Below are 16525 nucleotides of genomic sequence, written 5' to 3'. Positions count from 1 at the left end.
CATTGTTTGTAATTTTCATTCTACTGTACGGTGTGCTCAAAGATAGCATAATGATAATGTGATATTTCGTTATCAGAGTCCGTCGCCTGTTGTTGAAATTTTTCGTTTCGTGGTAAATTAATTACACGAACATATGTGACTATAATCGTATCTATACGTACAAACTCTAGCCCACCTGTCCACCTTTGTCTACGTCGCGTGTGTAGGGTGCGTCAAAAGTGAAGACAAATTTGTTCGCGCTACATGACGATGTGGGTATAAGGCAACAATCCGTATCGTAACGCTCGTTGCCTGGTCTGAACACGCGAAGGAAAAGAAGGAACTAGAAGCGAAAAACAAATTCAATAAAACAAAACGAGGAAGAGAGAGAGAGAGAGAGAGAGAAGAAAGCCAAGCATAAAAGGAAAAAAAAAAAAAAAACCCCGTCTTAAGCCATGAGTAATTGCACGAACCTGCTGCAACGTTAATCAATCATTAGGACGGGTCGTCTAATCATTTTGTAAATGGAATAACATACCCGGAATTAGGTTGTATAAGGTACGTGTGACAAGCGTAGGAGCGGCATTTTTCCCAATAATAAATATTTCCGTGCGTTTAGTTGATTAGAAATTTGATCGGTGAATTAAGCGTAAAAGAAGAAGAAGAATTAGAAGAAGAAGTGAAAGGAATAAAAATCGAGAAACGAGGAAGGGTCGCTTGATTTAGAAGCCTAAAACACGTTTGCGCTGTTATCGCTTCTCCGACATCGGTGTATACACATAATAATACAATAGAGGAGAAACGAAACGTTGAGGATAAAAATAGTCGGAGCTGAAAACTTTGAACTTTTATCAAGTTTCGAGAAACAGAAATTCCACCTAGATTCTTATCAATTTCTGATCGAGTGGGTCGTTTCAGTGAATTTTCACTTTGTCCGGTTTTCGTTTCCATAAATGTGAAACGCGTGTAAAGTATCGCCTCGCACAAAAAGCTCGTACGTACGTAATGAGACGAACAAAGTGTTCATTGAATTTTTTTCTACAAATTCTTTGTCTGCCTTTTCTTTTTCTGCATCGTTATCTGGCTAGTATTCTAAAAACTATATGCCATGATGCATCATCGGGCTTATATTCTCATTATACTAGCACTGATCGCTGTAAATTGTAGCCAATTTATTACATTTATCGTTGTAATGAATTGTTGAAATTTGAATTACATTTACCTGAATACTTTTTAATTTTTGTTTGTGGGCGCGAATGAAGAGAAGGTATAATAAGGTTGCGTTTTTGCGACCACCATTCGACCTGTGCGATGTAGTGCAGATTAATCGAGTCGGATTTCAAGAGCTGCAACGATGGAAAAACCGACGTGCGATAGACAAGATTAAATTCGCAGATTGAACAATCACCCCGCATCCGTTAGAATGACGTGGATGTCGTTGTCACGCGTGAGCGAGATCGTCTATCTCAAGTGGTTGGACAAAAATCGCGATAACGGTACAAATACACTCACGATGTGCGCAAATTTCAAACCAACGTTATTTCAAAACCACGATAACTTTCCCGAAAAGGGGATGATCTTAATATTTCGGTATAAAGTGTAGACACGATACCCATACCATCACGCAAAAAATGGGATGTTGTATTCAAGTTCAGAGTCTATTATTTACTGTTAAAAAAGGTACATATACTTAGACATGGGGAAATAAATGTTTGTTAATAATTAACAAATCATATTTGACTCAACTAAAGTTTGATATCAATATCGAAACATTTATTCCCCCATATTCAAATACACGTTTCTCAACAACAAAAAAACTCTTTTCTCACTAAGTGCAAAAGAGTGATCTAATTTAATCACTAATTCGTTTCAACTAAAAACTGTATTGTACGTGTTAAAACGCGTAAGAAAACTTGGAGTACAGAAAAAGATCAGTACGGTTTGAATCTCGTTTGGATGATCCTGTTTTTCGCGTACTTGTTATTACACACACACACGCGCGCGCATATGTCCACATAATTTTGCAACTTTATTCCGAAACTGGCACGTCGCGATAATTTAAACCAGAGATGAGATACGTTTCCGGCTCCGTAATCTCTTCGGCCCAGCATCCAAGATATACGGACACACAGACCCGGCTGCAGGACTCGCCTCTTAAATATTCACGCTAGTGATCCTCTCGATATATTACGAATAAATTCGCGCCCACCCAACCTTCGCGGTTTTCTACTCTCTTACTCGTCCTTCCCTTACTTGCAACTCCCCGCATCTCTCGACGACTATTTGTCTCTTTCACCGACTTTTCTGCCGACTGCAGCTCATCGAATCTGCGTGGGAGGCTGCAATGCGGAGTTTCATGGCACGGCAGCAGCTCCTCTTTAACAGATATTCGTCTCTTATTCGCAGTGATGCTTGTATTTTTTTTTTTTTTTTTCTTGTCCTCAAGAAATCGTATTAAAATATTATCATTATTGTATTAGTACTCGTTCGCATTCGACGTTATCTTGAAAACATGCAGTTCTCGTGATTTAAGAATCAGTGTTTAATCACTGTATCGTTTACGCGGTCCGCTTTGTCCATTCTCCATATACATACACGCGTTTTATTTATTTTTTATTGTTCTCTCTCTCTTTTTTTTCCCTTATCTTTCTTCGGGGTTTTTCAACCCCCCGTGCAACTTGGCTCTTGTTGACGGTGGCAATTTGATACATAATGCAAATAAAATTCACTTGATTTGGAATTCTCGGCACGTATAAGCTGTTGCCAGCCATACTAACGGAGGGGGCTTCGTGATGAGCTGCAAGTTCAGGATTACTGCACTCAGCCGTTGCACCTACACACATATATACAGGCACGGCTAGGTGTACGGACGGGTATACGTGCTATACGTATATAACTATACGTGCAACGCCGTCTGGCCATCGGGTTAAGTTTAGAACTAGAAAAATAGAGGATAGAAGAAGGTGGAGTTGAGGCTGCGAGGGGATTTGGGAATCAGCGATCGAGATGTAAGGTAGGGAGAGCTTTGGTCGATCGGTGTAAACTTCGGACCACGTTTTTCTCTGCCGCGATGTTGGGTGGGAAAAAAAAAGTAGGAGAGAAATAGATTAAGAGACGAGACGAGGGGAGGAGGAAAATAAAAATAAATAAACACGGAATGAGTAGGGAGATAGGAGTAGGGGGGGAACAAAGTTATAGAGATCAGCCGCATTTGCACCTGTTCTTTGAAAACCCAGCTGCCGAATTCCCAACGGTTTCTCTGCTCTTTCGCGTCCATCGACCGTTATTTCAAGTTGAACGATAAATATAGGCTGCGGTATGTAAGCGCTGCAAAAAGCGATGCGTGTATTATCGCATAATAGAAACTTTTCAAGCTCGTATCACAATCGGATTATCGGAAGATAGTTGTGTCCACGCGGTATGTTTTCTGTTGTTTTTTTTTTCTTTTTTTTACTTATAAAATAAGAGCATCGAGTAATTTGGCGAAAAAGAAAGATTTAAAAATCAGTGACAGTATTCGGGTCGATTGCTTCGAGGGATGATTCAATTCTTGATTCACCCTTGATGCTTGCAGTCAACGAAAAGACTCGAATCGAGTAACGTGTGTAATCGCTTTAAACAGTCCCCTGCCTGTCATCCCTTTAAGAATTTGAATAATTCAACGGTACACGTAAGCGTAGTAATCGATTGTTTCGAAAACAACAACCTTAGCGTTGTGTAATTGTGAAAATTGTTTGCTTTGGAGAGCGAGGAAGCGCTTTCCAACAACAACGAGAAAATTACCGCGATAGATATGTATGAAGTGTAATTACAACTCCTCGAGCGGTACGTCAAGAATTCCTTTCTTACGGAGACACTCGATAGTCATTGATTCTGTGTGCCGCGGTGTTGAGAAGGAATCAGGGGTCGCAATTTCAATAAAATATTTATGAAAGTGGAACAGTCAAAATTTTCAGCAACTTTATTTGCGCCAATGACAGTGGCGCAAGTGAAACGAAATCCCTAACATGTTATAGAAATGAATTTGAGAAAATTCGATCAACACAAGTTAAGAATATCAACAATTTTAAAAACTTTTTTATTATTAGAACGTTCAAATTATTTAAACTCTATCCTCTTTGATCCGATTGTAATGCTTTTCGGCTCATTTTACTCGATCAACAAGATCCCTAAAAATTGTCCGAAAACCATTGATCAGCAAACTTTTAATGATAGTTTATTTATAAAGTGCGAGCATAATTTTTGACGAATATCTTAAATTTATTCTTATTCACTCTTTTTTGTTTGTTTCTTTTTATTTTGTACAAAATTAGCCCAAGAATAAAAGTATCGGATAAAGAAACATCAAAGTTCAATAATTTCAAACAATGCAATTATAATAATTCTTTCTTAAACTGTCAATATCTTAACCTGTGTTATTCGACTTTGCTCTGGATTAATTTTTGTTTAAAAAAAAATCTAGAAATTGTTTTCATTCGAGTTAATTTTCATTATCGAAAATAAAATTACCAGACATGTTTCAACATTTTTGATTATTGGATTTCCAGTCAACCCTTGACCGAACAAGACGACAGGAATTCGAAGCTCGCTGCTGCGATTAAACAACAAACCAGACTAAAACCAATTCCGCGGAGCAACAAAAAAAAAAAAACCGTCGAAGGTATACAAACGGGAGAATCTAAACAGCCGACCGGCTTTTCCTCCAAAAAAAAAAAAACATGCAAACAATTCAAACTGGTCAGAATTCTCTCCGCCGATTCTTCCGCCGTTGCTCGATACAAGAGGGGGGGGTGGTCCGACAAATTTCCGTAATAGAACAGAAACTCACCCTACTCTGCTTGGTGAGATTGGCGCCCATGGGACGGTGGTTCTCGGGGGTGTTCGGAGGGCGGCGGTCGTCCGTGGCGTGGCATCCCCTCTGAGGGGGGGCGGCGTTCTGCACCCCTCTCGGCGCTGGGCCCCACCGATGCACCCTTGTGGCCACCCTGGCGTCGTGTCGCCCTCGTTGGACTCGCAGGCCCCTGAGACGCCGTCGAGGGGGTGGAGGATAAAAGAGAGGGGGCCGACAAAACCGGGGCCCACGCGCCAAGCGTGGAGGCCTGTCGTCGCAGCTGCTCTTATTTCGAAACACGCGACTCAGCGTTCTTCGTTACGAAACCCCGGACGATCTCCTCCCTTATCGAGTATCTTTCTCTCTCCCTTCCGTTATACGCTTGTCGAAAGAAATTCTCAATATTCACCACGTGGATGATGAGTAGAAGATCAACGAAGAGAGGGATAATATGGTAAGATAGAGGGAAGGAAGGAAGGAAGGGCGCGTTGATTATCTCGATTTATGCATCCTCTCGTGGCATCTTTTCGACGCTATTTGCTCTCGGCGTTGTTGCCGCTGCGGATTGACTGTGGAAAAAGCACCGCGCCAACAGATGTTTTTACTTCGTCACTCCAACCCGCCCCTCCCTGATGAACCAGCCCACGGTTTCGGTCTCTCTCCAGGATCCGCGTTGCACGACTTGTTGTCGCTGAGATAAAAAATCTCGTACAATCGCACCGTTCCAGGATACAAATATCGTCCAATCGTAATCCTCGTGTTTTAGCTTCAATTATTCACAGTTAATAACTCACCACCGTGTAGATCCACGTATCGTGGAACACCGTACAAATTGATTTACTTCTCACATTTGTAGAATGTTGTTATCACCGCGTTTATACGACGAACAATGAGTACAAGTGACGTTATAAAAAATAGTATTACGCGGTCGTTTACTTTGAAAATTCTACACAATCTTCGATATCAAATAACGGTTGCGACGCAATAGTTGGACAAAACTTACGAAACGTGACAAACTCACACTGACACGATGTTATTATACTAATCAACGCTTCGTCGGGTATAAGAATATAAACATGTATACATGTATACAACGAATACCTCAGAGACGTAGATCAGTAATATGTTACGATAGTGTTTACGTTAAAATCCGTTAAACTACGTTATAAAATCATTGACATACGTTGTACGTATCGTACAGACTATTTACGAAAAGCAGGGAAAAAGGATCTCACTCCGCGTTCACATGTTCGTTGGGAAGGGGATGCCGAGGGTGAAAGTTGCGTGAATATCTCGCCAACCGATTGATTCCCCGATCGAAGTGCCCGCCGCGTTTCGAACGTATGCGGTGACATTCGACCGATCGTGCATCGAGCCAAGGGGGATGAAAAAAGAAAAAACAAACAACTACGCTTGTCAACAAAGCTGGAACGTGACCGAACCACGCATACGATCCATGGACAAAGATTTTCGGAGCGTGTGCATCACGGTTAGGGGACGCCGGCTGACTGGCTGGTCGAAAGTGAACGGCATCGCGGCGCCGTGACTCACTCATCCCCCCAGACGCCATGCGACGCGCCTGCGTCGAGCTTTAAGCGCCGCGACGCCTCGTTGTTATGGGTATTATAGGTACGTCCGTTCCTTTCGTGAAATTTTGCGCCGCGGTTTTAAACGACGAGAAACACGCCGCGCGATTCCGTGGATACGCAAGGGATGAACGAATCTGCGAGTGAATATGGTTCACGTGTTACACGGGTCATCGAATCGCGCTGGATGTCATTCCTCGATGCTTTGTAAAAGCTGGTGTGAAACTTACACGTGGCACGTGCGTGTCGGAAAGGTGCGAGTCGCGTAACTGCCGCGAAATGCAGCGGGATGTAGATGCATGAATATATTTTCAGTACACCGTGAAAAATGGGATTTACTCGGTATCCGATTAACATTTAAGCACGCGTCTGGCTTCCGGGGTCAACTGCGCAACGTTGATGTTTTAACGTATCACACAAGGCTGGCCTGAAGAATATCGAAAAAGTTTATCTACGTTCAATTTTGATGGAACAAATGGCTTTAGACTGGCCACGAACTTCCCGTTCTCATGCTGCAGGTTCCAAGTTCGTTGAGAAAAGAAAGAATAATATCCAATTCGAATTTCAAAGTACGGATTCGGATTCGTGATTAACGATTCGAAAGCCCTTGGATACGATATTACATGAAAATATGACGATTTTTTTTTTTTTTTTGTTTTACGAACCGCTATAACGGATCCAACATTACAAGGTTTGGAAGCCTGACCTTGGATTCGTTATCGGTGACCCCAAAAAAGTTCAAATTCGTGATGAGCCACTCAACGAACCGACGAGTACGAGATTTCATCGAAATCCAAATGTTTTTAGTTTTTTTTTTCAGCTTATTGAAGACGCCAAATTTAAATTTCGCTGATCTGACACCTTAAACCAAAAAAAAAAAAATCCCACGGTAACAATTTTCATTCAAATCGATTTATCAATTCTCAAGATATCATCATTTTTATTGAACGTTTGTTATTTAAATAATTGAAAAGATACTGAACCGATGAAAGCAAAAATCTAATCAGCTTCAGGTTTGGTTGCAATAACGTTTCTTTCACCTCTGAAAACCCGGCTAAAAACGGTATCTAAATTAAAAAACCTGAAAGAGCCAATCGTCCATCGATTTATACTGCGCATTTTGAGTTGAGAAGAAATTATTGTTTCGTGCTGGGCAGGGATGGTTGTCGTGTATTCTTCGCCATGGGGGTCGGTGACGTCAGTCTCTGTGTACGGGAGTATATAAAGCAACCCCTTCGTGACTCGCGGGGTTGACGTACACGTATAAATACCGTTGGGCATGCGGAGCGGCGGTCGGCTGGCGCAGCATGAATGACGTTCGCATATCTGGCATCGCGCCATAATTTGTAGGTCGGTATTAACCCCGCGTTAAATACACCGAGAGCAAGCACATCGCGTCGGTCGGAGGAAAAGTAGGAGGAAAAATAACCGGATCGTCACGCATATCTCGGCCGACGGCCCGACTCCGGTGTTAATCCGATTTTAATTACTTTCACAAACCCATAACCGGAATCACCCGTGGTAAAGGATATTCCACATCCTTACAGAGCCCGTTGCTACCAAGGGGCGGGCAATCGAAACTATGAATTCATTACTCGGGTGATTCCGCGGTGGCCGAGAGGCTAGTAGAGAGGATTTCGCGTTTCGGGAATGGAGATTATGCCCGTTCTGTGTATAAGGAATTCATGCCAGCTGAATCGCACATGCGTTGTAATACCGCCTTAATTCCCTTCGCAGACACTATCTTGTTATTGGCCATCGGTGATAACGTGGTTCGTTTCACGTAATCTGCGACGATCGAGAGTGGGTAATTTCGATAAGTACTCGACCCCTCAACTTTCACGATGACATTTCATTTTCTGCCACCAAGTAACACGCCGCGAGGATCGTTGTAACGAAATCAAGTTTTTTTTTGTACGTCATGGTAGCAAATTAGTCCGGGTCTAGGTGAATCTCAAATGTTTCGGTGAAACGCTTTTAGGCAAATATTCCAAATCTAGCCAAGCCTCGTCGCACGGTCTAAGGTATGAGAATTTCTCGAGGGAGGTATGCACCTCTCGTGATATAATTTACTCTGGCAATCAGGACGAATGAAGGGTCGTCGGACGAGCGACCTGCAACCCTTATACCTTATATATACGCTTGACAGCAATAGTCGTAAAGTGCGTCTCAAGGTTTTCCTGCACCCAGCTAGCGGGCTTGGATTCCTCGCTCCCTCCCAGCTCTGTCACTTCGCAAAACAATTAAATATCTCGTTCTGCGTTTCGTCGAATTGGCTGAAGAAAAAAAGTAATATATAAAAGAGAGAGAGAGAGAGAGAGAGAGAGAGAGAGAGAGAGAGAGAGAGAATTAAATATGAAAAAAGCACAAATTACGTGATATTTTCTCTAATTGGCTCCATTCTCTCGCCGTACGTAACAATGCCTAATTGGTTTCGTTCCTGCAGCCGTATAAAATATCGCACATGCAGGACACACCTGCCGCGTTCGACCAACTCGAACATGTTATACATACACGAGCAAAGGTCGTGTACCGAATACGTTCAAAGAACGGGGCTCGTGAAGTCGGGGGTTGAAAAGAGCCGCGTGCTTGGTTAAACGATTTGTTAATTGATTTCATTAATTAACGTATTCAAAGGCAAGCTGCGTCAGAGACGATACGAAACGAACCCTGCACGAGGTTGAAGTTAGTAGGGTTAACGTAACGAAACGTCAAAGAAAAAAAATCATTACTGTGACGGTAATAATTTCTGAACGACTTTCAAGGATTTGTCCTTAAAAAATATTAGTATCTTTTCTTTATCGTTGCTTATCAAATTTATCAGACGATCCTGAAGATGCGAAGTAGCGAGTTGTCCCAAACATGCAAAGTTAGAACGACGTTACTAGCTTCGTCCTCGTAACCCTGCAGCATCGAGGGTCTCGGTCTCGAGTTCAGAGCCCGTCACAGCGCACTTCGACCCAGCTTAAACCCATCTCTTGCATCCAGTCGTGTGCTGCAGCAGTCGTCTAGACGCGAATGGAAGGTATGAGGCACTTTCGCTATTGCGTGATTCGATTTCAGGATACATTTCTCCTACCCACAAATCGAGACCCTTCGACCACGTGGACGAAAATGAAATCGAGCGCGGATTGTGCAGGGTTCAATAATCCTCGGTGTGGAATTGGTTCAGGGTTAAGCGAGAGTCCTGGGACAGGACTCCGTATGCAGATAAGAAACATTCAAGAGGAACAGTGGAACCGGAGTTGAGAAGCTGGAAAATTCCCCCCCCCCCCCCCCCCTGACGTTTTCCGTTGACAATCAAGTCCTTTCAATGGAAATTCAACTTGATCGTTTCCGCGTTTGAATCGAAACGCGCGGCGGATTTGGCGAGGATTCGATTAAACGGTAGAGGCGTTTGGCCCGAATGGTATCGGAGCCGGGATTAATTAATTGGCGAAAGTCTGGTCGGACGAGAAGGGATGGCGAGGATCCGTCGGCGGCAGGACGCGGTTCGTTACAGTCGTAAATTCAAGGATCTTCCCTGTGCGGACGGCTGTATTGTCTGGCGTATTTCTACGATCGATTCTCGAGTGCCCCTGATGGTGCGTAAGAACGACGACGACGCCGGAGAGCGACGACGGGCGTCGCCGCTATTAAAGTGTATTAACAAGTTGCCAATATCAGAACTGCCACGAGACCTTTTCGCCCTAGGTTAGACGAAAGCGAAACCGGCCGACGTCGGAGACATTCTGGGAGACAAACAATTTAATATGCGATCCCCCTATTCCGCTCTTTCGCGGCTCGCCCTCTCTTCTTCTCATCCCAGACTCTCCACTATTCTCAGCTGCATACCTTATCTCCCTCTTTACAGTCACAAAGGACAGAAAGGGACTCCGCGTCCCATCCATCCGCCAGAAAGGCCGTCGTCTTCTATTTATTGGAGCGCGTGCATGCGTCGGTTTCAGAGTTCGGTTGGTATCGTCATCTCAGATTTTCAACGGATTCCTTATTCTCGGTGAATTTAATTCACCCATGCGCGTTCGATCGTTCTCTATCGGGGATGTGATATCAGAAGAAAATATCGGGTGCCCAATGGTGTATATAAGGACGTATGCGCCAAAAATGCGAATTTTGTAAGGTAAAGGTTCTTGTCGACACGCTCTTTCGGCACAAAAATTTGTTTTTATTTATCACATTTGTAAATGGTACGAGTTCGTCATAAACTATATAAACAAGTCATAAAGTTCGAGATGAAAGGGCATAACCGACAGTACTTACGACTTTATACCGTCAATTGATAAATTTATCGATTTCAAGGTACCTTACGTTAAGTTTTCCGCATAAATACAAATGGGGAAAAAATACGCCTTTTTACCTTTACGCGTGGTAAAAGTTCGTATAACGGTGCACGCGTCCTTATGCCATTAGACACGCGATATACGTACGTCATGTATACACAAGTACATCGAAATATTCTAAAGGTGCATTTCAACCTCAGCGCCAGTTTGAAGCCTCACAAAGAGATCCATAATCGGCTGGCTCCCAAGGTCAAGAGCACTTTGATATCATTCAACTCTGAAGCGCGGCTTTCGACGGTTGTCGTGGCGACGGATCCGCTTTCTGCTGCAGACGCGTCGACTTTCATTGTGAATCCTACACAGCCGAGACAACTTTCACTGCGGGTTAAGCTGCGGTGCTGCAGTAATGTTACATCTAGAGTTGAAAAAAAAAAAAAAAAACTGTCGGCTTTGCGCATGCACGTAATAAGCGTTGAAAATCCATGTGGCTGAAGTTAGTAACGTTAACGTAACGAAATGTCACGTGTAAAAAATCATCATTGTGCAATTTCCTAGTGACTTTCAAAGAGTTTACTTTTCGAAATACATGAGTATGTTTCATTTATCACGGATTTATAAAATTTCAGACAATCCTAAAGGTGCCAAGTATTTTTTTCCGATTTTTCCTAAACATTAATCGTTACTGTAACGCTACTGACTTAATCCTCGTGGAAATCCAAGGAGCTTGGACAGGCTGAACGATTTTTCTAGACCATTTGCAATTCGGAGTAAGATTTTCCAACGACAATCGTCACGAGGGTGATGAAAAATGAAGAAAGAAACTAAAGTTTCGCGCAGAAATCTCACCGCGGCTGTACACACTTTTCGGATAATTTTCACGCTATTTACCGTCACTGCATATCTACGTTGGCCAGAGACCACAACGTCGTGCTTGCGCGATCTTTGTGTGACTTTGCATACGTTAAACAAGCTCCCACAATCACCCGGGGATCACGGTCACCGAGTACGAGGTGACTTAAAAGTGCGCAGATTCGGAGTCTGGTGTAAACACGGATGATTCTACGTATCCAAAGTTTTCATCGATCTAGAATAATGTTATGATATAAAACGCAAATTGCCACTGTCACCGCGTTTCTTACGCAAGCCGCTAAAGCCTTGCAATCACGAATCAGTGTTGAACATAATCTTGATGACCCGTTCCTTCATTACCGTAAATCAGTATTCGTAATTGTTCGATTCGTTATTCAAACTCCATCGATGGCAACTTCAGGTCCATGAGCTTCCAAGTTTCACGGTTTCCAACCATTGCCGATCCAATACAAGCGGCGGTGATGCTGAAACGATGTACCGCTTGCTACCCATAATCCATGACAAGTAATATTTCCACGTCGACTTGTCGGCATATCGGGAATTACGAAGCGTACCTTCGGCACGTAGCATCGGACCCAACTCGTAGACCAGAAAGTCCGGACGAGCCCAAAGCTCTGAATTGATCCTGGCGGCACGTTCGCACGTTCGAGTGTCCAGCTGCCCAGTGGTGTCCTCTTCTCGGTTAAGCCTGCACGAAATACCCACGGACGTTTTCACTCGTTGGGGGTTCGACCCGCGGCAAAACGGTGGATCCGAATTTGGGGTCGAGTGTGTCGGCGGTAATTAGCATGCATCCCATAAGCGGGAGGATAATCTGGATTGATCTATACACGTCCGCATTTCCGATGCCCTGAACGTGGATCGCGATGATCGACGATCGAACGACGAAGATCCGCCGGTGAATGTGGAAGCTGCCTGCCGGACCGGAAGCTCTTCTAGCCTCATGAAATACGAGAACCATGATCCGACTCCGCATTGCGTTTCCACCCCCCATGTTTCGCATCGAGTGGTAATCGCCGAGCGGATGGAAGGAGAGAACATCGTTTCACCGGGTCACCGCTGCTGCTGTTGCTGCTGCCACTGCTGCACGGTCTCGTTCTACCCTTTATTTGCCGACGAGCCCGAAACACGCCCTATTCGTGAACTGAGAGGACAGTAGGCATGCGGAAATCCAACGATGGTATATATAAGGGGAGAAATCGAGACCCTCGCGCTTCGCGAACGGCAGGCAAATAATTCCCGCGGTTCCCGCACCTATGTTTTGCACATTGATTAAAGACCGGGGTGCGCGAGCAGCTGATAGAATGGCGAATTACGATATGTACGGGGGTTGAGATGTATTCGCGAAGCGAGGAATGCTTGCCCGGACGACTCCTTTATGCTCGACTAATCGACACGGAATAGGTTGACCGTTGCGGAATTAATTGATCCACGCCTTTGAGTCTCTGTGAGTGAAACGTGAACTTGACGCGATATCGATTAGTGACCACTTTCCAAGTGTAAAGAGACCAGGCTTAGAGTATCGAAGGTCGATGAGCAGAGGCGGTGAGCGCTGATAATTCGTTGGAAGGATACTGCCGGTCATTCTTACAATGCAGAGCGTGAAAATCCCCCGCGGTGCGCTGGTTTGGAATCGATAAATATTTTATTTCCAGTAAAGTTCAGTCAGGACGAGGGCTCTGAGAGCCTGGAGGATCATCCAATTCTTTGTTGTTTGACCCCCGCGAAGCTTTGACGCTGGCAAACCGGGACCAGGATCCAGCCTGCGCAAGCTGGCTTAGCCTGACTTTTACGACTTCAACAGGAGTTTGCACTCGGTTTCCGAGTTTTCGAGGAGACGTTGAATTTGAAAAGAATTAATAGTGCCGAATGGAGATACACTGAATAGACGCTGGCTGAGGCCCGAGATGCGTGATAGAAAGGTGAGGATCGTGGGTAAATAAAGCGGAGAAGAAATGGGGAGTGAGAGGAGAAAAAAAAATGTTCACACATGCATGGTTCCGTTGAGGGAACAGATACCTAATGCTTTGTCGCTTTTTCCTCTCCTCAGGGAGTGAAATAAAAAGTCAGAAATTGTCAGAATGCCATAAAAACGTACAAATTATCGGCGTCTACCTGAGGTGCAGGCTAAGGGATATGCGAACGATGGTTATTTCGAGAAAAAATTCAGAGTTTTATCTTTTTCCATTCCTGAAATAGTCATTAAACAGTTGTGAAGTAGCAAGAATCACTCTGAATTGGTTAGAATGTACAAATTAACGATGAGTGAATGCAATAACTTTCCAATAAATCTTAGCAGAAAGGTGAAAATCCCTAAAGTGGAAGCCACCAAACACTTACACAGACTAAGAAATAATTCCGTTCGAAAGCAAATTTGTAAATGAAAATATTTGTCCAATTCCTTTAAGCTTGCACCTTGCGTCTCCGCCCTCGAAACAGAAATTCAAAAGTAGTCAAACGGTCGGCAATCGTTCAGGAGTCCCGTGATCTTGAACGTTGAACACATTTCTATCATGTTCTAATTATACATATCACTTCGACGAGGAATAATGTGAACAAAAATTGACTCCTGGTTTGATGTATGATGAAAATTGACGGCTTCCAAGTAAGGTAAGTGTATCAGTTATTGACTTTTTTGGTTCTATAAGTACCAAAAAATAAATTTGAGGTGTCTAACCTTCTAGCAAACCACTCATCGACAAATTCAAAATTTGTGCCGTCAATTTGTAATTGTGGAAAATAAATGGGTCAATAATTGGGAGATTCATCCTAATCCTCGCGATGGAGTAAAATAAACAGATATGCGATTAGACCATCGTGGGATGAGAGACTCTGGGCAGCTATGGTAGGTACAGCGGTACGGGACAATGGATTTTTTCAATACGGAGGCATCTCGTGGCGTGTCGGATTGTCGTGTGCAGCATGTACCGCACGTCGAAGCGTGATGAGGAGGTGGATGAGCGACGGGGAGTGGGGGTGGATGGGATGGGAATTGCGTTACCGATGGGTGAATGGTGCATTCAGCTCGATAACCAAAGTTAAAGGACGTTTTGAAGGGTGTTAGTTAGCGTGAGAGGCGTCGAAAATTACATTCCGCGTACCCACCGGTTGCAGGAGTGTGTGTACGAGTACAATGGTGGATTCGCGTGAATTAACTGCAGTGGATTGTTGTTGGCCAGCTTGAAACCCGGGGACCGAAGTTGCGTTCGAAATCCATTAGGCAGGCTTTGTGCGCAGCCCTGTCGAAATATCTCGAAACCCGGTAGGACATGCATCGACCGACCCTTCGTCAACGGACCCTTTTCTCCGGCTACGTGTCGCGCCATTCAACATCGTCCTGCCCCACTGGATGGCGGTACTAAAAACTAAACGCGTAGCCTGGCGCTCCTAACCCGTTAAAAAGTTTCGTTGAAAAATAACGAAAAATACCGGAATGAAAGAGCGGAAAAACGGCGCCGGGATTTGAATTCCGAATAAAGGAATGCCGCGCGAATACCGCGGACTCGCGGGCTCGAAGAAAATATTCAACTGGAAGAGCAAACTCATTCTCGCGGGAGCTACCGGGGTTCGTTATCTGGCAAGCGGGCGAGGATTTTTACTTTTTATTTTTCTTGTGTTTCCTCAACGCGCCGGCGATTACTTCCCGTTATTTTAACGCTGATGACCAACGTCTGCAATTTGACGTCCCGACGTCAGCCGGCGCTGGAAAGAGGCAAGAGGGGAGAGAACACGGAGACGGGAAGCTACTGGCGCCGTCGTGACGCCTCCACCCCTCCTGGAGGGTGGCCTTACTCCGATTCCCTCTTATTCATCTTCGACGCCTTCGAATTCAGTTCACTTCTCGCCTTTCAAACCATGCCCACCTAACCCAGGAAATATATATTGATATATCGCATTATCTTTCCCAGCGTTGATCAATAGGTCCCGTATAAGGATAAACGAGGAAACGTCGGTGGCATCTAGCCTCTCTTGTCATCCCCGCGAAATTTAATCCGGCAAATGCTTTTCTCCTTACGGTGCCAAACATCAGGAACCACGGTGCGTGCTTCGAGGATGAAGAATAAAACGCCATCCTACACCGAGTCGACACTGTTATTCCTTGCAAAAAATATTCTTCCATAGAGAAAAGTTTAATTTAAACGTTTTCGATCCTCTGATAAAAGGACTGAGAAGAGAATGGTCGACGAAGAATAATTTTAATCGCCACCACTCAGAGAACACCCCAACGACTCCGGAACATAATGATCCCGCATCCGAGTCCATCCGACTTTGACACGTACGATGGTTTTGCCATTTCGGTCGTCAAACCTAATCGACGCACGGCGCCAAATGCCCGCATGATCCGTATCGCTGGTTGGCTGTTCGCCGTTGTTGGATCGGGTTTTTTCAGCGATTGCCTTACGTGGTGGCCGAAAGCAGGTGCAGCTGGTTCTCGAAACGTCCATGCGGGTCGGGATACGACGTATTCGTGAAATGATGATTTTTTCGCCAGGCAATCGCTCGCCTCGCTAAGATCAGTAGCTCCTCCGTGCGAAGTTGGAACCGACGGACACTTTCCTTCCACTTTCGCGACGTGGTTATAAAAAATGTAGGAAAACCAAGGCGAGGCGACATTTCCGGATCGTTCGCGATTTCCAACTTGTTAATGGAGCTTTCGGGGTCTGGATGAGGTCGATTACGCTGATCGCCGGACCAGCGAATCGACGAGAGTGCGTATAAGGGTTGAAAAAGAGATGCGGTATCTTTTGCCTGTCCGCAGAGGCAAGAAGGATGAAAAGTTTTTGGCAATTTGGTAAAACGTCAAACTGACAGCTCCGAGTGTGGATATTATATAGTTTGCGGGACTCGAGTGTTGCCGGCTGGCTGGATGGCTGGCTGCAGGACGCGGGGGGTGAAAACCCTTGAAAAGGATCTCCGAGGACGACAAGGTATGCCGGCAGCCGCCGCGTGACGGGGATGGGACTAGGGAATCTTGGACC

The 16525-nt window shown here is 44.5% G+C and overlaps 1 protein-coding gene across 8 annotated transcripts in view; it reads right to left on the bottom strand.

Annotated features, from left to right (window-relative positions):
• LOC124220185 (uncharacterized) overlaps nucleotides 1-16525 on the bottom strand; it is a 164578-nt gene that overhangs the window by 39250 nt on the left and 108803 nt on the right. Inside the window, exon 1 of one of the 8 annotated variants that reach the window (XM_069136562.1) lies at nucleotides 4808-6288. The exons of the other annotated variants lie outside the window; for them this stretch is intronic. Within the exon in view, the coding sequence (XP_068992663.1) occupies nucleotides 4808-4837 (30 nt within the window). The 5' untranslated portion in view covers nucleotides 4838-6288. Of the gene's footprint in view, nucleotides 1-4807; nucleotides 6289-16525 lie in introns of those variants that run through there. 8 annotated transcript variants of the gene reach the window in all.

This window comes from Neodiprion pinetum, chromosome 5 (genome assembly GCF_021155775.2).
Source record: "Neodiprion pinetum isolate iyNeoPine1 chromosome 5, iyNeoPine1.2, whole genome shotgun sequence".
Taxonomy (NCBI): domain Eukaryota; kingdom Metazoa; phylum Arthropoda; class Insecta; order Hymenoptera; family Diprionidae; genus Neodiprion; species Neodiprion pinetum.
The sequence above is the reverse complement of the archived record's forward strand: the minus strand, read 5'-3'. Positions and strand labels throughout refer to the sequence as shown.